Source organism: Erinaceus europaeus, chromosome 18 (assembly GCF_950295315.1).
Source record: "Erinaceus europaeus chromosome 18, mEriEur2.1, whole genome shotgun sequence".
In the NCBI taxonomy this organism is placed as follows: domain Eukaryota; kingdom Metazoa; phylum Chordata; class Mammalia; order Eulipotyphla; family Erinaceidae; genus Erinaceus; species Erinaceus europaeus.
This window is the reverse complement of record NC_080179.1, coordinates 29797013-29820234: the sequence shown is the minus strand read 5'-3', so window position 1 is coordinate 29820234 and position 23222 is coordinate 29797013. Positions and strand designations below refer to the sequence as shown.

The following is a 23222-nucleotide window of genomic DNA, read 5'->3' as shown; positions in this document are numbered from 1 at the left end:
CAAATCAATAGTTTTGGGAAATATAGCTTTTGACATTGTCATTTCAAACTGTATTAATTTCTTGATCTTGCTTGCTTAGATGTTAATGATAATCATCATCTCATTTTTAGTCTCATGGGAAAAATGGCATCCTCTTCCCATTTCATACTTAGGTACTTCAATTTATTATATTATGGACAATTTATGTATTTACTTTAACCTTTGGAAATAGTTCATTTGAAATTTTTCACAGGAGATTTTTCCATTTGAAAACTATCTCACAAATGAATCTCTTCGTAGGAGGGCAGTGTCACACTAATGTACAACATTTAAAAATCTATAGGAAGGTATCTGAAAGGCATCTTTGCAAAATTGGCACAAAACATGTGTTTCAGGCTAATGTATACCATAACCCTTAGAGGGTTAGTGTTATAGAGAAACTATGATTTATTTTGGGAATGGTTTGATAAAAACTTGAGGAAATCCCAGGGAAACAGACAAATGTACACACACACACACACACACACACACACACACACACACACACACACACAACCAAAACAAACAAAAAAACTGGAAGAACCACTGTAGGTAGAGGTCTTGATGTAACAGTGACACAGAGTGGGAAGAAGGAGACCAATGGCCCTGAAAAAAGCAGAGGGTTTTGTTGTTGTTGTTTGTTTGTTTCAGTTATATTATTTACTATTCTCTTTATTATTTTTTCTCTTGAAATAGAGTGGAGTGTCTTTTTTTCCTAGTTAAGTAGTGGAGTTTCTTAAATGGATTTCACAGTGACCATTTTTCTGATTGCATTGATTCAACATGCACAGAGGAGTTGGGCAAGTGCCCAGGACAAGCATATGGGAAGAAGCCCTGTCAGTCACAGCTTACCCGACACTGATTTTGAGGGACACTGAGGAGCCTACAGAAAAGAGATGCCATAGCAAATCTAAAATTGCTACCTGTGTGGATGCTGTTCAAAAGAAAGCATGCGGCAAATTGTGGCCCTTTGGCCTTACTCCCATCTATTTTCAAAAAGTAAATGATGTAAATGAAGGCTCACTTCTTTTGCTAAAGAAAAAAATCTGTCACTAGTGCTGGAAGACAGTTCTAAGTCACTAAATCAGTGATTTTATGATCTTCCTGAAGCTAGCAATCATACTTCCTTGCATCTGGACAAAAAATAAATAACAGGTGATACGTGGAAACAGGAAATTCTTGACAGTTCCCTCCCTTGCTATATTCTAAAAGGATGATATTTACAGGAAATGATAGTCTACTTGTTGATGTGGAAATGAAACATTAACACTTACTGTGGCAGGAGTAGGTTAAAGGTTAGCTAGATAATTTGAGCTATTTGAGACCAACAAGGCTGTACAAGATGTACTTCCAAAATCTGATGTACTTCTAGGAGGTGTTATCAGAAATACTGCTAACAATGTGGTCAACTCAAAAAAGTATTGGTAACAAATTTAAAACCTGTTATTTTTTTTAAAGACTGGTGTATTTTTATTTGCTTATTATGGAAGTGGAGGGAAGGGAGTACCACTTAGCTTACTTAATACAGTGGGGCTTAGCATGCAAATTTGATGCTTTAACAGATTTAAGCCATTTCCCCAGCCCAATGTTTCTAGTTTTAGAGGTTGGTTTCAACTTCAAAGCTTTTCTTTTAAAATATGACCTTAGACCAAAAGTTGGTTTAAAATCTAGTCATCAACTGTGACTCTATTTTGAAAATGTTCATATTGATAGTTAGATGATATGCTCTCATATAATCCCCACCTCTAATAAAGCTACATTCCATTTCAAAATTATTGGAGTATCAAATTCCCAAATATATGTCAAATAATTAGAGTTAATCCTACAATTACCAAAATTTTATGGGTCTCATATACAATATATATTTTACAAAAAAGTTTGCAAAAAGCAGGCCCTAGTTTCTCTCTTGACATATTTCACAAGCATCTCCTTTAAAGCATTTTCTTTTGTGTAGACAAAAGTTGTGAAATTGTGTGAATATTTGTTTCCTGCTATTTTGTTTGATCTGTGGACTCTGTCTACTAGTTACTATTTTCAAATATACACATTTGATTTTTCTTTTGGTAAGTAGAATATTAAGCCAAGTCTCATTGTTTGGGAAGGGGGGGTGAGATTTGAGAGTCACCAAAGAGGAATCATAATCATAGTTCTTCAGGTTAGGCTTTCAGTGCCCAATTCTTTTTTTATACAATATATATGGGAAAGATAGATGACAGATAGATAGATAGATAGATAGATAGATAGATAGATAGATAGATAGATAGATATGTTAAACTTTTCAGGCTACTGAACAGCTGTGACTTATGGTGGTGCTGGGAATTGAACTTGGGACTTCACAACCTCAGATGTTAAGTCTTTTTGCATAAACATGCAGTCTCCTCAGACCTCAGTACCTAATTCTTAAATACTTTTTTTCTTTTTTAATGTTTGTTAACTCTGGAGGATGAACTCAGGGCTTCAAACATATGCAATACTTCTGAGCTGCCTCTCTGGGACTACTACTTTTTTTTTTCTTTTCTTTTTTTAGAGAGGGGAGACACAACAGCATTGCTCCATCATTTATGAAGCTTCTCTGGTGCTATGCAGATTGTTCCTGTGCTTTCCATTTACAGAATAAGTGTTAAGAAGACAGGTGCTCTAATTTTCAGGATATATTTTCTTAAAATTGAGTACTGAAATTTTAGTGGTAAAAACACACACGCAAATAAATAAATGATATATGTTATTGATATTGGTTGTCATGGTGAGATGAAAATTTCTTCTATGTACCTCCATTAGGCAGAAGATTCTCTCAGGGAGTCGGGCTGTAGCGCAGCGCGTTAAGCGCAGGTGGCGCAAAGCACAAGGACCGGCATAAGGATCCCAGTTCGAACCCCGGCTCCCCACCTGCAGGGGAGTCGCTTCACAGGCGGTGAAGCAGGTCTGCAGGTGTCTATCTTTCTCTCCTTCTCTCTGTCTTCCCCTCCTCTCTCCATTTCTCTCTGTCCTATCCAACAACAACAACAATAATAATAACTACAACAATAAAACAACAAGGGCAACAAAAGGGAATAAATAAATAAAATAAATATAAAAAAAAGAAGATTCTCTCCAATGTGCATAGTGGGAAGATTAAAAATTTGAATCAGTAAGAAATGAGGAAGATATTGAAAAGTTAGTGTAAACTTTGCCTATACATATGAGAGCAGTTTAACAATCTAGCTATAAATAAATAAGCCTTTACTTGAGTAAACTTTGTTTTCAAGAGAGACAGAGAGAGAGAGAGAGAGAGAGAGAGAATAGAGTAACTGTTCACAAAATTAAAAAAAGTTTTGAAAGCATATGGATCATTCTTATTTAATTTTACAAATAACTGTTTGTAAGTCAAAATACTGCTTTGATTAAAGACATAGAGAAAAGTATTCTCTGGGCCTGACTCCAGCTGTAAAATACAATCTGTGTTATGTATGCTGCATTGAAATTAGTACCTATTAGTAATATTTGGATGATAAAATAATATACTAATAGATTTTCTCATTTGCTCTTTACTATAGAAGTATTTAATTTTTAGCTGTTTTGTATACATATATATCCAGTTCTAAGTGTGCAATTAGTCTTGCTTAGTTTTTAAATTTTTTATTCATGATTCACCTACTCATATCATAATAACAGAAATCCAACAAGTATATAAAAATATCCAGAAAAACTCTGCATATTTTTTTTTAAAGACAGTTTAAGTGACTGTATTCTTTTTGCTTTAGCATAAGTGACTGAACCACACATTCAAAACTTGTGGTTAAGAATGTAGTTGGAGGGCCAACAAGATACCTCAACAGAAGCTACTGGACTGGGAGAAGCTTCAGTGCTGTGGTATCTTTCCCTTTCCTTTTCTGACTATTTCTTTCTCCCTCTCTGAAAAGTTGGCTTGAACAGTAAAGCACTAGTGATAACAAAAAATAGTTGGGAAGAAGAATGCAAATTATGATTTTATCTATCTCTAAGTGTTATGTGATATAATGGTGTAAACCAAAATTTCTCATCAAATGAAAATAAACATTTTCAAGATAACCTAGCAAACTGACAGCTAGTTTAATGACAAATGGATGACTAATTCCTAAAAGTAGATAGATAGTGCTGATGAAATTTTGAGCTGTTTCTAAATTTGTAAGGTATAATATAAAGTGCTTGAATAAATTCAGATGTATAATCACAAGGATTATATAAAATTTCTACTAATTTTAGTTGTATTAATAAATAGAAGCATGTTATAATGACACATGAAGAGTGGCTATTTGCATTTTTCACTATAAGCTGTTTTACCCACACATTTATTGACTCTCTTTCTGTCTCTTTCTCTCATGTGTATTTCTTTCTTTTGGGGGAAGGGGCAAAAATATCCTTCTAAGATTAATGAGAGCTTCAGACTAAATTAGAAAAACAGACAAAATAATTAAGTCATTAAGAATGGAGAAACATAATAGTGGCTGAAGAGTTTCATTGTTTGTCAAATCAAATAATGTTTGAATAAGACAGTGCTCACCTGGCAGCTGTGATCTGGTCCTCAACTTCATACACACCCAACTTTCGATAAACTGCATACAGGACTTTGTCTCCTTGGAAAGCTGTCCCTCGACCATCCACCAAGGCAATGACTATTCCTTCCTTACTTGCAAGATAAGATATCCAACTAATAGCAAAAACAGACCTGACAGTCTGACTGCAGGGACCACCATACCTAAAGAAAAAGATTTTTTAAAAGACAGAATTTCTGATTTTTTATATATGAAACTCAACATGCCATCAGAGCCAAAAGTTGACTTTTTCATTTCCCAGTACATCTGGGAGATTAAATTTCAATAACAATGGAATGAAAACTGGCACAAAATCAAGAAAGGACCAGGCTTTTCCCAGAGGTTTGCTACAAGGAAGTTGTTTTGGGACACAGCCTCTTCTATTCCCCAAAACGGATACATCTAGGGTTGGCATTTCAAGGAATATGTGTGGGTTTTTCGTCATTTCTGCCACCTGCCACTTGCTAAAAGCAGACATAAGATATACTAAAAAAAATGCATGGTGTTTTAAGCAAATTGTGTGTAGGTCAGCACTGATTTTGGGTGTGATTCCATTAAATGTATTCCTTTCCCTTATTTCATTTCTAGCTCAATTACATAAGATGTTAAGATGAGTTATAATATTTTTTTGGCTGTAATTTCTCTGTCTCAAAGGTATTTGACACATTCGGCAATTTGCCATACAAAGGAAATTCAACACAGCAAACAAGTCCATCTAAAACCTTCAAAACTTCCTCAATCTATTTTAAATAACCATATTTTATTTACTCTGATTAGATGAGGAATATATAAAAACAGCATCAATAGGAACTGTTACCAAGGAGAATGGTTCATTCTATTTCATAAGTGTGTGTTTAATCCAGTATATTTTCAGTAAATAGTTTTTACACCAAAGAAAATATTACATACACTTGAATTAGCAAGGGATACTTCTTTGATCTGTCAAATTGAGGAGGAAGAATCATCTTGTACCATAATGCTTTGAAAACAAAAACAGAAGAAAAAAGTCACTCCACAATCCACATAGAATTATTGATTTTCTTTGACAAAAAACATGAAATCACTTCATAAATGTTATGCTGCTAAATATTAAAAAAAATGTGTTTGAATTAGTTTTCGAGCCTATTTTGCCTAAATTGTATTGGTTTAATTGTAAATGGTTTAAAAAACTAAATTACTGTTTGTTATACAAGCAGATAGCCTGAAATTAAAATTATATTGTTTGGCTTAAAAATGCCATTATTAAACCTGCTATGGGAGGTTTCAAATTAGTCTTACAAACAAATTAAAGACATTTCATAAAACTATTTTAATTAATATTTCTAATATAGGTTTTAGGCTATAATATTTACCTCTGAACTTTTAAATGCAAAATACAGCTTAATATCTATTAATGATAGTTTTTTTAAAGAAATCTTACTAATGGGAGTCGAGCTGTAGCGCAGCGGGTTAAGCGCAGGTGGCGCAAAGCACAAGGACCGGCATAAGGATCCCGGTTCGAACCCCGGCTCCCCACCTGCAGGGGAGTCGCTTCACAGGCGGTGAAGCAGGTCTGCAGGTGTCTATCTTTCTCTCTTCCTCTCTGTCTTCCCCTCCTCTCTCCATTTATCTCTGTCCTATCCAACAATGACAACAACAATAATAGCTACAACAATAAAACAACAAGGGCAACAAAAGGGAATAAATAAATTAAATAAATATTTAAAAAATAAAAAAAAAATTTTAAATGTAAAAAAAAAATAAATCTTACTAATTTCAGGGCAGACCTCATCAATGTGTCCTGGGACCCCACCTCTCCAGAGCCCTGCCCCACTACGGAATAACTGAAACAGGCTGGGAGTATGGATCAATCCAAGTCCAGTGGACAAGCAATCACAGAAGTCAGACTTCCTACCTTCTGCACCCCACGATGATGCTGGGTCCATGCTTCTAGAGGGATAAAGAATAGGAAAGCTTCCAGTTGAAGGTATGGGATGTGGACCTCTGGTGATGGGGATTTTGTGGAATTGTATCCCTCTTATTCTATGGTCTTGTCGATCATTATTAAATAATAATAAAAAAAACTTACTAATTTCATCCACTTGAAGTTTCTTAATTTCTTCCTTAGGAAGTTGAATATTTTTCAAGGCATTTTCCAATTCCTTATTTTCTTCCAGGATTTTAATTTCTTTGGAGAAAGAGTTTATATTTCAGTAAATGGAATTTTCATATAATACTCCTTTCTTAAAATTTAAGATAGAGCTATAATACTCTTGTGATCTTAAAATCTTTTAAACTACTATTAAATGAAAAAAATATGGATGAACCTAGAGCTTTACAAGGTTTAGGCAATTCATTTAAATAAGTTTTTTAAATTAATTTATTAATAAGGATGTGAGAGGGTGGTGAGAATCAAAGCATCATGCTAGCTTGGGTGGTGTTAGTGAGAGAACTTTAGACCACATTTGTGAGTATTCAACTTTTTGTCCCCTCCACCAGCTTTTGGGCTTTATTTATTTATTTTCCAGTGCACTTTTCAGTTCTGGATTTTGGTGGTAAATGGGGATTGAACCTGAGACGTTTGGTGCTTTAAAATTAAAAAAATGAAAGTCTTTGCATAACCATATGCTATCTCTCCTGCCATAGACAAGATTTATTTTCATTCTTATATATTTTTAAATCCAACCTTTAAAGCAGGTATGAGATTACAAAGGACATCTATCATTGCTTCTTCAACTAAACCTGTGACATTGAAATGTATTTCAACAGACTCCCCAAAGCAACACTGTTTCTATAATGATACGTTCTCATCTACTGTATCTACTGCTTTTTCTTTATCAGCATGAAGTCATGGCCCTACAAAGTAGGTCTTCTATCATTTTACCGTTTACCAAGTAGAAAGAGAGAGAGGGAGAGAGAGAGAGAGAGAGAGAGAGAGGGAGAAAGGAAGATAGGGAGAGAGAGAGGAAAAATTTAAAAAGTGGAAGTAAAATATTTTGATGAAACCTCAATTAAAATAATCACAAAGTCTACTTTTAAATTCTTGTACATGAAATCAAATGTTGTTTCTGTGATTTCTTTTAATATATACAACAATGGAGAATGACTCAGGGCCTGGAAAATGTGTGACAGTAACACTGTAAGCATCCTGCCCTGATCATTTTTTCTTTACTTTTCCTCTTTCTCTTCCCCCTTGCTCTTCTTCCTCTTTCCTTTCCTTTTCTTGTTGTCCCCTCCTCCCATTTTCTCCTCTTCCTTTAAAGTGGGGATGTAGAGGAGGAGATTGAACTTGGGAACCTGGCATGAAGGCCTTTTGAATAACCATTATGCCATCTCCCTGGTCCCATTATTTTATTCAATGTATAGAGAAGGAAAAGGGAGAAATGTATAGGGAGAAAGAAAAGACATCCCAACAATGCTCTATCATCTGTGGAGCTCTCTCAGTATCATCTATGATGCTCTTCTATGGTACCAGGGCTTGAGCTAAATTCCTCATATGTTATGAAGCATGTGCTCTACATGATAAGCTAGTTTCTGAATACTGTTTAGGATCAATTTCTTTCTTAATATTTTCCTGTTGTACTGACTAAAATAGGGCAGTCTTTCCTGGTAATTGGATTAATGTGCATCCAATTTCTTCAGATCCCTTTTCTCAAGGTAATTGTACATGATGGCAACAATGTATGTGTGTGTACATGTGCACACACACACACACATACACACACCGATCACTTCTATCTTTCACATTAAATATATAAAAATAGCTGTTTAAATATAGTATTGGAGTGAGAGGAGACACATAAATCATTGGAATAAAATTAAGACTACAGAAATAAATAGTTACAAACATGAACAGCAAAATTATGGTAAAGGAGTCAAGATATAAAGTGGATAAGGGAAAAAAAATCTCTTCAACAAGTGGTGTTGGAAAAACTAGATAGTCATATACAACTGGGTCACCACCATTCTGAAATTGAATCTTTGTCTCACCATGAATAAAATTAACCTAAAATGGATGAAAGATGGAAATGTTAGACTTGACATCATACAGTAAATTGAAAAAAAAAAAAACCTAGTAAAACACTGTGTGATGTTGGCTTAAATTTAATTCTAGTAGCAAGGGGAAAGATATGCAATACAAATGGAGAATATAAAACTGAAAAGTTGCACAGCACATGAAAATGGCAAGTAAAACTAAAGATATCCTAATGAACGATAGAACATATTCACAAATAATAACCTAACAAATGGCTAATATTCAAGAAGCACAAAAAAAATCCAAAGTCTAACAACAAAAAGCCAAATAGTCCCATCAAAAGATGAGAGAAGAGGTAAATGTATATTTCACCAAGAAGTCATACAAGTCTTCTGCAATAGGCACATAAAATTGCTTATTATCACCTATTATTAGGGAAATGCAAATCAAAACAATTAGGTATTACCTCATACTGGTGAGACTAACCTATATCCAAAAAGGCCAGAAGCAATAAATACTGGTGAGAATGTGGAGAACAAGACCTTTTTGTACTATTGGCAAGAATATCCAGCCCCCATGAAAAACAATATGGAAGTTCCTCAGACATAAATAACCAAAAGCTATAGTATGATCTGGGATTTCTACTTTTTTGGTATCTACTGGAAGAACATAAAAATGCTAATCTGAAAAATATTACACACCTACAATTATTTCAGTGCTATTTATACTTGCCAAAACAAGAAAACAGTCCCTATCTAATAAACAGATGGAGATTCTAAAGAAGTTGAGGGTATATAAACGCATGGAGATACTTACTCACCTATAATAAAAGATGTAATTATGCCTTTTGCTATAACACAGTTGGAACTGATGATGATTATGTTAATAGACTTAGAAGGAGAAGAAAGAATATAGGATGGATGGTCCCATTTATATGTGTGACATAAAGTAACAAACCAAGGGAACAAAGTAAAATAAAAATAGGCTCTGAACTCAGAACTAAGGTTACGTAAGAAGAGCAGGGAGTCTCTATTTAAGGGGTTGGAAAAAGAGGTGGTGTCCGGTGAACATTGGTAAAGGGATATTGGTATTTTTGGTGGTGGCTATGATGTGGACTCATGTCATGAAGAGGTATAAGACTGTACCTCTTGACCATAGTATTGTAAACTAACTTTATCTCAATTAATTAAAAAAGTTAAAACAAAACAGAAATACTTTATATTTGAGTTGTTATGCTTAACACTTTTTGAGCAAGAGTATCAATTTCTTGATTCTGTAGATTGATGGTATAACTAAATTACTTTCCAGTAATCTAGGACCTTTTGTACTTTATTGTTATCTGGGACTGACATCAGATGTTTTCTAACAAAATAACAAGACTTTATGTAACATGTGGCCTTTGTAACTTGGTTTTTAAAAAGGCTCTATCTAGGTGACTTCTGAGATATGGTGCATTCTACAAAAGATATGCTGTGGATGTCTTGTTTTTGTGCCTTTTTCAAAAGTGGTCCTTGGAGAGATAAGAAACTGGAGGAGTAGTTGTTACTGCACTATATTTGCCAAACCACTTCCCTGGTAATTCTCAGTTTTCATTTACTCGTGGCATTTTGCTCCAACATGTTATATTTAATGTTAGAACAAATTTAGCTGTTTTGGTATGAGTTGTATAAGATACATAATAAATTTCATTTTAACTTCATATAATCCATCAAGAAAGATACTTGTAATATCTTAAATATTAAATCTGAAAAAATGGATATATTCCTAAGTACAATGTGGTTAGTTCTTCATTCTCCTGGGGCCCAATCTATATGTGGAATTGACATGTACAAAGGGTAGCCTGTGTGGAGAAATCCCACAAATTGGCAACTAGGCTTTGCTTGTGATTAGAGGGGTACTGAGGTCCTAGTGCATGGTGATGGACAAGGACCTGGGTTGGAGAGAACATGTCTTGCAGACACCTATCATGGGAAGATGAGAGGTTGTAGCTACATGTCAACAACTATTCTGTAAATCATTAACTCCCCCCATAAGTAAAAAATGAAATAAACAAATAAGAAACCTCCTAAAATATATCTACACCTGCACTACACCTTTTATCTTATTGAATTCACTGGTATACACAGTACCTGGCTTACCTCCAATACCTAGCACATTCCATGCAGCAAGTGTTCTCCATATACTGTAGACTATTATGAGGAGATCAGATGGTAAGAATAATGTGTCATACATGGAATTTTTGTTTAAGTCATTAAATATGACATACTGCTCATTAATTAAATTAAATTTTGTGAAGAATCTGTGGAAACGCTGATAAATGAGGCAATTGAATTAGTTAGGTGAGTTTAATGAACACCTGCTGTGCCTAAAACAACTAATCCTCAATCTTAAGTGCCAACTTTTCTGGGTTTCCTTAGCAGCTGGTTCCACTGCTATCCAGTGTTTTCAAAGGACATTATCCCCACTTTGCAGGAAATGAAGACACTGCACTGTTTTCTGCAATGACTGTAAACCTTTATACAACCACATCAGTTGTTTCTTCGTTCTCTCCTTCATCACCTCAGTGTAAGAGATTAAGCTCACCTTTATCTGGACTTCTCCTTTTTCTCGGTTTTTCAGGGATGTCCCTCCTTTAGTTCTATTACTGGGTTTTATTCTTCTAATACTATCTAACATCAACAGTTAGCTATGTTTTATCAGTTTTCAGTGACAAAATGAAACCTCACTCAATATCATGCAGTCACTGTCCCACTTCTTTCTTCCTCTGGGCAGGGAGATATATTGACTATGTGGTTTCTTTTTATATGTCATGTGCATATCAAAGTTTGCTTCCCTCTTCCCCAAAGTTTGCTTCTGTCTCCTCTGCTTCACTGACATGATCAGGGTCATGCCAAGTCTGTTCTTGCTTATGTGTATTGTTTTAGAGCTATCACTTCTTTCTCTGAGTTACTTGACTCAGATGAGTACTCCCTCTGTCTTGAGATTCCTTCCTGTATCCCTAGCACAATGTACTCAATATAGCCATTCTGTTATTCCTTCTTGATCTCCTTTGCATATTTACTTTTCTCTTTTATTTTATTTTGATGTTCTCCCTAATTTTATTGTCTGTTTTCTCTTCACTACCTTCTCTCATTCTCATTCTTACCAGACTTTTATTTTTGTTTTTTTAAATTGTTTCCAAGGTTATTGCAGGAGTTCAGTGCCAGCACTATGAAATACACTGTTCTCAGTGGCCTCTTTTTGCACATTATTATTTTTTTTTGATAGGAAAGAAATTGAGAGGGAAGGGGACGATAGAGGAGAGGAAGAGAGACACCTACAGAGCTGCTTCACCACTTATGAAGGGGCAGTGGGCAAATAGAGGCTTCACTCCCAGGCTCTTCATCTCTCCATGACAGTTGGTTTGTACATGGTAAAATGCACTCAACTAGGTGTGCCACCACCTGGCCCCACCACTCTGTAATTTATAATAACTATAAAATATTATTTTATGACTTTAGCTATATGTTTAGATGAGCAAATGTATTTTGATGGTCATGTTCAGTCCAAATTGGTCCTTCAACATTCAGATGCAAAACCGTTCTCTCTCCAGGGTAGCTATACTCAGACATCCATGAGTACCTCAAACTCAACATTCAAAACAAAATCCATCTTCTCCAAAATTATTATCTCCAAAGTGAGTCTCACTTTCAATAAAAGGCATCAGTACTAATTCACTAAATCAATAAGACTTTCAAGTAACATCAACCTCTCCTTTATATTTATGAACCTCTAGTTTGATGGAGCTGCTGACAGGAAATATTTCCTGAACAGAAAGGCCCAGAATGAGGGTTCCTGGTCTACATGCTTTCATTCTCTTTGTATTTTTCCTATCTTAATACTTTTCTCAGTATATAGGTTTTTCAATTTTTTTATTATTTTTATTTATTTATTAGATAGAGACAGCTGGAAATTGAGAGGGAAGGTAGAGGTAGAGAGGGAGGGAGATGGAGAGACACCTGCAACATTGCTTAACCATTTTCAAAGCTTTCCCTCTGCAGATGGGTATTGGGGACTCCTACACTGGTCCTTGTGCATTGTGGTATGTGCTCTCAGCCTGGTGTGCTACCACCTGGCCCAGGATTTTTAATTTTATATTTATTTATTTATTGGATAGAGACAGCCAGAAATCAAGAGGGAAGGGGGTGATAGAAAGGGAGAGAGAAAGGAGATGCCTGCAACACTGCTTCACCACTTGTGAAGCTTTCCTTCTGCAGGTGGGAACCAGGGGCTTGAACCCAGGTGCACTCAACCAGGTATGCCACTACCTGGCCCCATTTTCCCAGTATATTGTAATTGCCCATTCCCATATTTGAATCCATTACTGAAGATTTCTTATCTCTGGTTTATGGTGGTGGTGGGGACTGAGCCTTGGAACTTGGCAGGAAGTTTATTTACATAACCATTATGCTATCTCCCCTGACCCTATCATCTAGAATTTTGTAAGGGAAATCACTGTTATTATTTTTAAGAATATTTATTATTTAATGAGGAGATACATCAAGAAAGATGACAGCAACCAGAGGATTGCTCAGCTCTGGTTTATGGTGAAGCTGGTGGGGGGGTTCACTCCTGGGATGTCATAGCCTCAGGCATGAAAATCTTTTTGCATAACCATTATACTAACTTCCCCTGAACTATAATTTAAGGACATGGACCATGTTTAACACAGTATCTGTTCACTTTCAAAATCTGGCTCCAGCACAATGTTTGATTAAAGGTATAGGCACTTATTGAATATTTGTTGAATGAAGACTGCCAGTGCTAAATGCAGTAGAAAATGAGTAAAAAAAAAAACAAAAACCTACAAATAAATAAAAGTCAGCTTCTATTCTGCAAAAGAAACTTAAAAACTTGTCTGGGAATTTTATAACGGCAGATACCCAAGCCCAATCTAACATCTACTGAACTGAATTCTCCTGTGAAGGTATGAGAGTCTGTATTTATAACAAACATGTCTGGAGAATTTCATCATTAGGCAAGTTTGCAGAACTATGTTCTAAAAGAATTTATATGTAGGGCTGGTGGAATAGCTCACTCAGATAGTGTGCTGATTTGCAACATATGTGACCCAGATTTGAGGCCAACCTCCACAGCATTGAAAGAGACTGATGCTATGATCTCTTTCCCTCTCTCTACCTTTCCTGTCTCTATTAAAAGAAGCAATTACAGAAGCCAGGTCTCCCACCTTCTAAATCCCACAATGACCTTGGGTCCATACTCCCAGAGGGGTTAAGAATAGGAAAGCGGGGAGTCGGGCTGTAGCGCAGCAGGTTAAGCGCAGGTGGCGCAAAGCACAGGGACCGACATAAGGATCCCGGTTCGAGCCCCCGGCTCCCCACCTGCAGGGGAGTCGCTTCACAGGCGGTGAAGCAGGTCTGCAGGTGTCTATCTCTCTCTCCTCCTCTCTGTCTTCCCCTCCTCTCTCCATTTCTCTCTGTCCTATCCAACAACAACAACAACAATAATAACTACAACAATAAAACAACAAGGGCAACAAAAGGGAATAAATAAATAAAATAAAAAAAATAAAAAAATAATAAAAAAAAAGAATAGGAAAGCGATCATGGAAGGGGATGTGATACTGAGATCTGGTTGTGGGGATTGTATGGAGTTGTTCCCCTTTTATCCTATGGTTTTGTTAACGTCTCCTTTTTTAAATAAATAAAAAATTTAAAAAACAAATAATTCATAGCACACATACATATATATATTGCTTGGGTTATCAAATAGAAATATACTTGATGTATATGAGATTGACAAAACATTGGTATACTTTTTTTGTAAACTTTGGGTAAGTAATAAAACCTTGTAAGCAGTGAAGAAACTTGTGTTTGATAAGAGTATATAAGAATAGTAAGAATGTAGAGATTTAAACTATGGGAAAATGGAATCTGACCTTCATTTTGCCGTCATGATACAAAATGGGAATTATACATTTATCATTATCTCCACTGGAACAAGAGATTAGTGATTTGAATGTACTGATACTTTAAAATTTCTCTCAAGTTTGAGATAAGTGAAGTTGAGAAATGTAATGCTCTTTTTCAAAGTATTTCATTATTAGAGAAAGTTGAAAAAATGTATAAAGGAACTATAGAAATTGGAAAAGAAGATGCCAAACTCTCCCTATTTGCAGATGGCATGATAGTATACATAGTAAAACCCAAGGATTACAGCAAGAAGCTTTTGGAAATCATCAGGAAATACAATAAGGTGTCAGGCTACAAAATTAACATTCAAAAGTCAGTGACATTCCTCTACACAAACGCTAAGTTAGAAGGAGTTAAAATCCAGAAATCAATTCCTTTTACTATAGCAACAAAAACAATAAAATACCTACAAGTAAACCTCACCAAAGGAATGAAAGATTTGTATACTGAAAATTATGAGTAATTACTCAAGGAAATTGAAAAAGACACAAAGTGGAAAGATATTCCATGTTCATGGGTTGGAAGAATTAACATCATCAAAATAAATATACTACCTAGAGCCATATACAAATTTAATGCTAACCCCATCAAGATGCCAAGCACATTTTTTTTAGGAGAATAGAACAAATGCTACAAATGTTTATCTGGAACCAGAAAAGACCTAGAATTGCCAAAACAATCTTGAGAAGAAAGAACAGAACTGAAAGCATCACACTCCCAGATCTCAAACTGTATTATAGGGCCATTGTCATCAAAACTCTTTGGTACTGGAACATGAACAGACACACTGACCAGTGGAATAGAATTGAGAGCCCAGAAGTAAGCCCCCACACCTGTAGACATCTAATCTTTGACAAAGGTGCCTAGACTATTAAATGGAGAAAGATGAGTCTCTTCAACAAGTGGTGTTGGAAACAATGGGTTGAAACATGCAGAAGAATGAAACTGAACCACTGTATTTCACCAAATACAAAAGTAAATTCTAAGTGGATCAAGGACTCCGTTGTTAGACCAGAAACTATCAGATACTTAGAGGAAAATAATTGGCAGAACTCTTTTCCACATACATTTTAAAGACATCTTCAATGAAACGAATCCAATTACAAAGAAGACTAAGGCAAGCATAAACCTATGGGACTACATCAAATTAAAAAGCTTCCGCACAGCTGAAAAAACTACTACCCAAACCAAGAGACCCCTCACAGAATGGAATGGGAGAAGATCTTTACATGCCATACATCAGACAAGAGGCTAATAACCAGGATATATAACGAACTTGCCAAACTCAACAACAAGAAAACAAAAAACCCCATCCAAAAATGGGGAGAGGACATGGACAGAATATTCACCACAGATGAGATCCACAAGGGTGAGAAACACATGAAAAAATGCTCCAAGTCTCTGATTGTCAGAGAAATGCAAATAAAGACAACAATGAGATACCACTTCACTCCTGTGAGAATGTCATACATCAGAAAAGGTAACAGCAACAAATGCTGGAGAGGTTGTGGGATCAAAGCAACCCTCCTGCACTGCTGGTGGGAATGTCAGTTGGTCCAGCCTCTGTGGAGAATAGTCTGGAGAAATGGACCTACTCTATGATGCTGCAATTCCACTCCTGGGATATATCCTAAAGAACCCAGCACACCCATCCAAAAAGATATATGTACACATATGTTCCTAGCAGCACAATTTGTAATATTCAAAACCTGGAAGTAACCCAGGTGTCCAGCAATAGATGAGTGGCTGAGCAAGTTGTGGTATATATACTCAGGTATAAAAACTGGTGACTTCACCGTTTTCAGCCGATCTTGGATGGGCTTTGAAAAATTCATGTTACATGAAATAAATCAGAAACAGAAGGATGAATATGGGTTGATCTTATTCTCAGGCAGACGTTGAAAAACAAGATCAGAAGAGAAAGCACAAGTAGAACCTGAACTGGAATTGGCACATTGCACCAAAGTAAAAGTGGGTGGGAGGAGAATACAGGTCCAAAAAGGATGACAGAGGACCTAGTGGGGGTTGTATTGTTATATGGAAAACTGGGAAATGTTATGCATGTAGAAACTATTGTATTTACTGCCAAATGTAAAACATTAATTCCCTGATAAAGAAAATAAAGGAACTAAATTTACAGTCCCATTATTATAAAGGTGCTCCTGTCTAGAGCACCTGACCTGATTCTGTTTTTTTCTGCATTAATTTATTTTCCCCTTTACTAGGGCCACTGAGCTGGCATTCAAACTGATCTCAGATCAGTCATATGACTTGTCACCAAAACTGTCCAAGGACCATCAGAGGTATTGAGTGCTGAATTCTCTTACTCTCTATAGTCTCAATCAGCTTCACTTCTATAATGCTGTTTAGTAGCAAATTGAAAGGTCATGGGGGAACTATGCACTTGGGCAACTCTGTTAAGAGCAAAAGTGGACATCTTTGAGCTGTTATCTATTTTGAAATAATATTACAAATATGAAATGGAAGACTATCCTGGAAAAGGTTGAAAATGGAGTGTCTAAATTCCATGGCTTTCTTTCATGGAAACAATGTGATGAATCTGCTAAAACAAACAAACAAACAAAAAAAGCTAGTATGATAGTCACCTTCTGCTTAAACTGGAGGTATATCTGGGATTTGTTTTTAGTTTGAGATGTTACAAAAAATAAGAATTCTTATTTGGGAGGGAGGTTGTACTAACTGTCTTGCTTCCTTCCAATTCTAAGGGGCTTGGGAAGGATTAATTCCTCTGATTTAATTCATCATGATTTAGTTTTATCTGATTTAATTTATTATACCAGACAACTGCAAATAATTATTAACTTCATAAGATCAAATTAAAATAAAATAATAGAAATAGTTATATAATAATAGGATTTTGTCAGTCTTTCTTGGATGTATAGGAAACTTGTTTTATTTCCTCTGGTGCAGTAATATTAGGAGCTTATGTCTTACATAATTTCTTTCAACAAGATAACTATATTCAAGAGAGAATACCTTGATCAGTACGGCCATCATGAAGGGTGGAAATGGGGAGGCCTGGCCCTAAGACAAGATGAAAAAAGAAAAATGGCTTAATTTTAAAATAACAGTTACAACAACACCAAAGTTTGAGTAATACTTATGATTATCATTAAACTTAAGTATATCTAATTCTGCAGCTATTTTTCCCATATAGAAGTAAACATCACCTTATAATCTGCATTTGAATAGTATATGGAATCAGAGTCCAATGAAAGAATAAATGTGAGAGAAGAGTTGCCTGTGACCTTTGCAGAATAGTCCTGAACAAAGTTCTAATTACATTCGTTGACCTCAGAAGCTTCAGTGAGAACTGACATCTAGGAAGATGTCATGCTCTCTGGGCCACTGTTAGCTATGTATTTATTGTCAAAAACCCTTCACCAGTACCTAGACTGTATTTTAAGTCAGGTTTCTTGATTCAATATTTGGCTTATTTTGGTGGGTAAAGTCTCACCCTCCTCCCAAGTAATGAATATGTACATAAATGTATACAGATTGAATTTGCTACCAGTTCAGACTTGTGGTAGGTCACATTTCCGGGGAAAACATCAAAAGGAGGCTTTTCTTTTTCTTTTTGGGAGGTGGGGAGAAATTTATCTGGAAATAATTTATGATATACACCTGGAGGAGAAGAGGAGCAGGGGAGCAGTAGGCAGGGGTGGTGGAATTTAACGTAGTCACATCAGAGACCCCAGTCAGTTTCATCTTGGGGAGTTTTTGAGCTAGGTATTATTCAGAACTGTCTTGAGTGGCTCTGGTTGGACTGACTTTTATATCTCACAATAGAGGTGGCATTAACTGAGATCTGAGAGAAGTAGCTGTGACTTGTGAACCAATACCCTTGGCATAAGGAACAATAAGTGACTCTATCTTTAAGGTGGGGAATTTGGTGGCAAACCAGGTTTCACAGCATATTCCAACATGGAGCCCAGCTTCTCTTTACAGAAATAATATATTATAATAAAATCCAGAAATAATTAAATACAGTTCATCTACAACATATTAGAAATAATATACTAAAATAAAATCTGAAAATACTTTTTGGGGGGTATTCTTTCTTTCTTTTCTTTTCTTTTATTTTATTTATAAAAAGGGAACACTGACAAAACCATAGGATAAAAGGGGTGCAACTCCACATAATTTTCACCACCAGAACTCTGTATCTCATCCTCTCCCTTGATAGCTTTCTATTCTTTAACCCTCCAGGAGTATGGACCCAGGGTCATTATGGGGTACAGAAGGTGCAAGGTCTGGCTTCTGTAACTGCTTCCCTGCTGAACATGGGTGTTGACAGGTCAATCCATATTCCCAGCCTGCCTCTCTCTTTCCCTAGTGGGGCAGAGTTCTGGGGAATCGGAGCTTAGGACACATTGGTGGGGTAAATAAATATTTTTATTTATCTTTTAAATTTTTTTATAAAAAGGAAACACTGACAAAAAAACACAAGATAAGGGGGTACAATTCCACACAATTCCCACCACCAGAACTCCGCTTCCTCTAAAGATTAAATTTGCTCGTTGTCAGCTCTCTGATGGAGTCCAGTGAGAGCCATATTTATGTAACTGTGGTTCTGGGATCCAACATTAGGAAGCTGAACACCTGAGCCATAGTTTCCAGCCTGACTCTTCAAGCTAGTATAAATATTTAGGTGTAGAGAGAAGAAACATTATTTTTGTAAGGCTCCCTCAAAAAACAATTCTTTACTTTGTGGAGTCTCAGAATTTTGTAGTTTCATTTCAAAGCTTTAAATTTTCATTAATGTTATTCAATAAGACAAGCACACATAATGCATTTTAGGCCAAAAAGTAAGGAAAGAAGATGTAAATCTTAATGTTTAATGTTTTTAGTTTAGAGTGGGCACTCTTTCCATGAAAGCTTTATGGGTGTGTGGTCTCTGTAGTCACAACTGGAATATGCTTTCTGTCTAAACTTTGAGACAAAGTAAAGATACCCTTGGCACAGTGGCCTAAGGATGTGGTCCTCCTGGTTTAAAAGCCAATTATCTAAAATTCTTTCTTTGCACTGTTTTTGTTCCAGATGCTTCAGGGGTGCAATCTTATCTATTTTAGTGATATTATCTGGAATTTACTCTCCAACTCTCTGGGAGAGTTTGAAGTTATATAATGAGGTTTTACTCTTAGTCCTAAAGGAAAGATTTCAAGGTTTTTCCTATGATGGCGCAGTGACTCATTTTACTGGAGCTTCAAAAACACCAGACGATGTGATGCTTCCCACACAGTATATTTTTTGCTAAATGGGAAATTACCATAATGCCTAGGAAGAGTGAGTGTGGAAAAGTCAGGCGATTCAAGTTCTAGAAAGGACTCTTCCACCAACTTTTGATGAGAGCTTAGCCTTTGATTTCTTATTGCTTCAATGAATGTTTAAGCTCAAGGGGATTAAGAAGATAAAAGTTTTAACAAGTAATATAGTGCTTTCATAAATAATTTTCAAAAGCTTCTGCAAAAATCACATTGTACAAATCAGAATGCACATAAATACAAAATAAATATGAGGTCAACATCACCAGTGTCATGATTAGTAAATCCATCTGCATGAAAAATTTTGGAGGAGACTTTGCAAAAGACAGGAATATTTTGATCTTCTCTAACACTTAACAGTTATTTAGCAAGCATTAAGTGTCTATTATGCATTACTTATCCTTGGATTTATGATAACTATAAAGATTAAAGAATAAAGTATCTGCCTTTAGCAAAAAAGATGATTCAGTTTAGTTAGTTAAATGAAACTATGTGCCTGGCATGTAAGCTTTCAATATATGTTGCATAAATACGTATCTGGGGTTGAAGAGCTGAAAGGGACATTTAAAGAATACCTTTAAATGCCATAGCCACAATCAGCACATATGGTCACAAACAACAATATCTTGACTTTTCAGAGATGCCACAGATCAAACATCTTGTGAAAGTGTTGTACTAGATTGACATCTTGATGGGAACATTCGGGTTGAAAAATCTTTCTCTTCCCACCTTCTTCACGCTCAAACTGCCACCCCCCTCAACACACACACATAATCAAATGAGCTGGAGATTGGAGTCTGAAGCCAGGTAATAGAACTGAGGGCAGTGATGGTGGTCTTTATTGGGCACAATATGGGAGAACTTGGAGTCTTTTACAACAGAGTGGGTGCTCAGTCAAAGTTGTTGTCTGTTTTATGAGTTGCCTCATAGCAAGTAGGTAACTAAAAGCAGGAAAGTGATATAAATTTTGTGATAAATCTCTTGGTTTTCTGTCCCCTCCACTGAAACTCAGGGATTAACTGCAGTGCAGGATAGAGAATGGAGAAGAATTGTCCAAATTCCCTGGTCCAGGTTCCCAGGCATTTTCTACCAAAGCTCCAACAGTTCATCTACCAGTCACCTAATTTGACATGCATTGTTTGCCACTTCTTGAAGATATAAATATGTTATACGTGAATAAAATTACTTGCATAAAAGTCATTTACTAAATGTATATGTGCTTAGTGTTTTTTATTATCTATATTTTAAAAATATTTTATAAATTACTGGCCTCTAAAAGAAGGAACTCAGATTTCTAGCCACTGATTTTACCCCTGACTAGGAGAATGACATTTCCCCAGGCAAATGGGGCCAATGTGCAAAAGTCATTTAATCAGAGAATGTTTCCTTTTTATTATATTGTTCAATCCTGCTGTAGAGAGCTGGTTGATTTCATCTGTGTACAATGTTATGGTGCCTTGGCACCTGGTAGATAAGTGCTTGTGATTTAGAATCAACAGTGACTTGTTCCTGTCCTGGCTCTGATGCCTGCTAGTAGTGTCACTGCTGTAGGTGACTTTTAGTTTTCTCAACTGAAAAAAACCAGGAACAATAATGCCTTCCTATCTTCCTTTTATTCTTTCCATAAACATGAGATAACAGCACAGATAAAATCCTCACATATAACCAGTACTCACTAACCTGTAGTTAAGGATTAATAGACAGCGGTAAGTACTGTGACAGTGGCAGTGGAGTGGTACTGTGTGTGCTAGGTCCATTACCTACCATAGCAGATGAGTGCATAGTACTTGGCATAGTCACTGAAACTTGCTGCGTAATATTGGCACCTTTCTTTCCTCAGATAGCAAGTAATGCACTTCTTGCTTGGAGGATAGCTTCCAATGCTAATTCTAGAGGAAAATGAAATAAAATAAAACTATGCTGAGATTTTGAGATTGTATTTATCAAGATGTAGTACTTCTTGTAAAATGACTAATTTACATATTGACATCAAACCCACTCTATTTTTCTGTTGCCAATATCATTTAAAGTAAAGGGGAATCACAGTATTTTGATGTAGCCGGATTTTCGATACATCTTTGCCTGAATAGTCACAGACCTTGAGGGAGAAGCCCTGTGTATGGTTTCCCTGGGGTACAGGAAATATCTACCACCTCCAATAGGAGTGAAGAAATTATTCCCTGTAACCACTAATCCCCTCCACTTTCTACGGTGTTTGGGAAAACATTGTGTATCTTCCCCTCTCTCCTTACTACTTTCATTACAAAACGTGTAAGCTAATCTGGCAGTATTACCAAGACAGGGCCCTTTTTTTTTTTTTATCATATTTCTGGAGGAGAACATTAATATTAAGAAAATTAAAAAAGAAAAGAAAGAAACCACAGTTGTAAGTGCCTCCTGTGTGCTTTCATTCTGTTTGCCAGGAAATTTGTGTTCCTGGAAGCTCATTCTGGGATGCTTCCTCCACATATTTCCATACAAGCCAACCTGTACCTACCATGCTGGGATGGTATTTTTTCCTTACAGAATGGTGCCTGACTAGTGATTAGTTTAATGTGCAGACTCCTGGACCATATTCTAAAGTGACAGAATTGGAATCTTGTGTAAGGACAAAGAGGTGGTATTATACTATTATGGGGTCAAGATTGGAGTCCTATTGTGGTTAGTAAGGTTGGTCACCTAGGATCACTGCAGATTTTTATTTTTTTCCCTGACCTTACCTTGGGTATAGTACAGTGTGACAAGACACAGATCCTCCCCAATAGATGAGGAAACAAGATCCACCTAGCACAGAGTAATGCAGCAGAAGGAAAAATATTTTCTTCTTCTAGCAGGAAATCATGTTTACATTTTGGTGATAATTTGAAAAGGTTGATAGTAAAGGATCAATGTCAGAATGACTGTATAAACTCTGACTCTGACATCACCTGCTTTAGATAGTGATAGCAGGGATAAAATATATGGAGAGCATATGAAAAAGTGCCAGGCCATAAACTATTAAATACACAGCAGAAACATTAGCAGGACACTTCACGACCTATGCTACAAAAAAGCCTTCAAGTATTCAAATCCAAAAGCAAAGAAAACAAAAACAAACCAATAGGACTAGGTCAAACTGAAAAGCTTCTGCACAGCAAAGGGTACCACCACCCCAATAGAAAGACACCCAATGACATCAGAGAAAATCTTTTTTTTTTTTGTTATTGTTGTTCTGTTGTTTTTTTTTTCCAAATTCAAAAGGCACATTTATTTACAGAGCAACAGAATATAAATGTAATAAACAGCAAAGGTAAATATATGCTAGGCACATGCATTATTTACATAGCAAATGTCAGCAGACTTATCAAAGAGATTTTTTAAATCCTTCTACTTTTGGAATTTAGCAATCAAAATCAGTTTCAAAGAATAATTATCAAATCAGGAAAAATATTATAAGGTTCAA

At 35.9% G+C, this 23222-nt stretch overlaps 1 protein-coding gene across 2 annotated transcripts in view; it reads right to left on the bottom strand.

The window, feature by feature from the left end:
* Nucleotides 1-23222, bottom strand: part of FAP (fibroblast activation protein alpha) — a 108500-nt gene that overhangs the window by 15790 nt on the left and 69488 nt on the right. For both annotated transcript variants that reach the window (XM_007523771.3, XM_060177806.1), the window contains 5 exons: nucleotides 21545-21669; nucleotides 17493-17540; nucleotides 6637-6735; nucleotides 5478-5547; nucleotides 4538-4732 (listed from right to left, as the gene is read on the bottom strand). In XM_007523771.3, the coding sequence (XP_007523833.2) occupies nucleotides 4538-4732; nucleotides 5478-5547; nucleotides 6637-6735; nucleotides 17493-17540; nucleotides 21545-21669 (537 nt within the window). The remainder of the gene's footprint in view (nucleotides 1-4537; nucleotides 4733-5477; nucleotides 5548-6636; nucleotides 6736-17492; nucleotides 17541-21544; nucleotides 21670-23222) is intronic.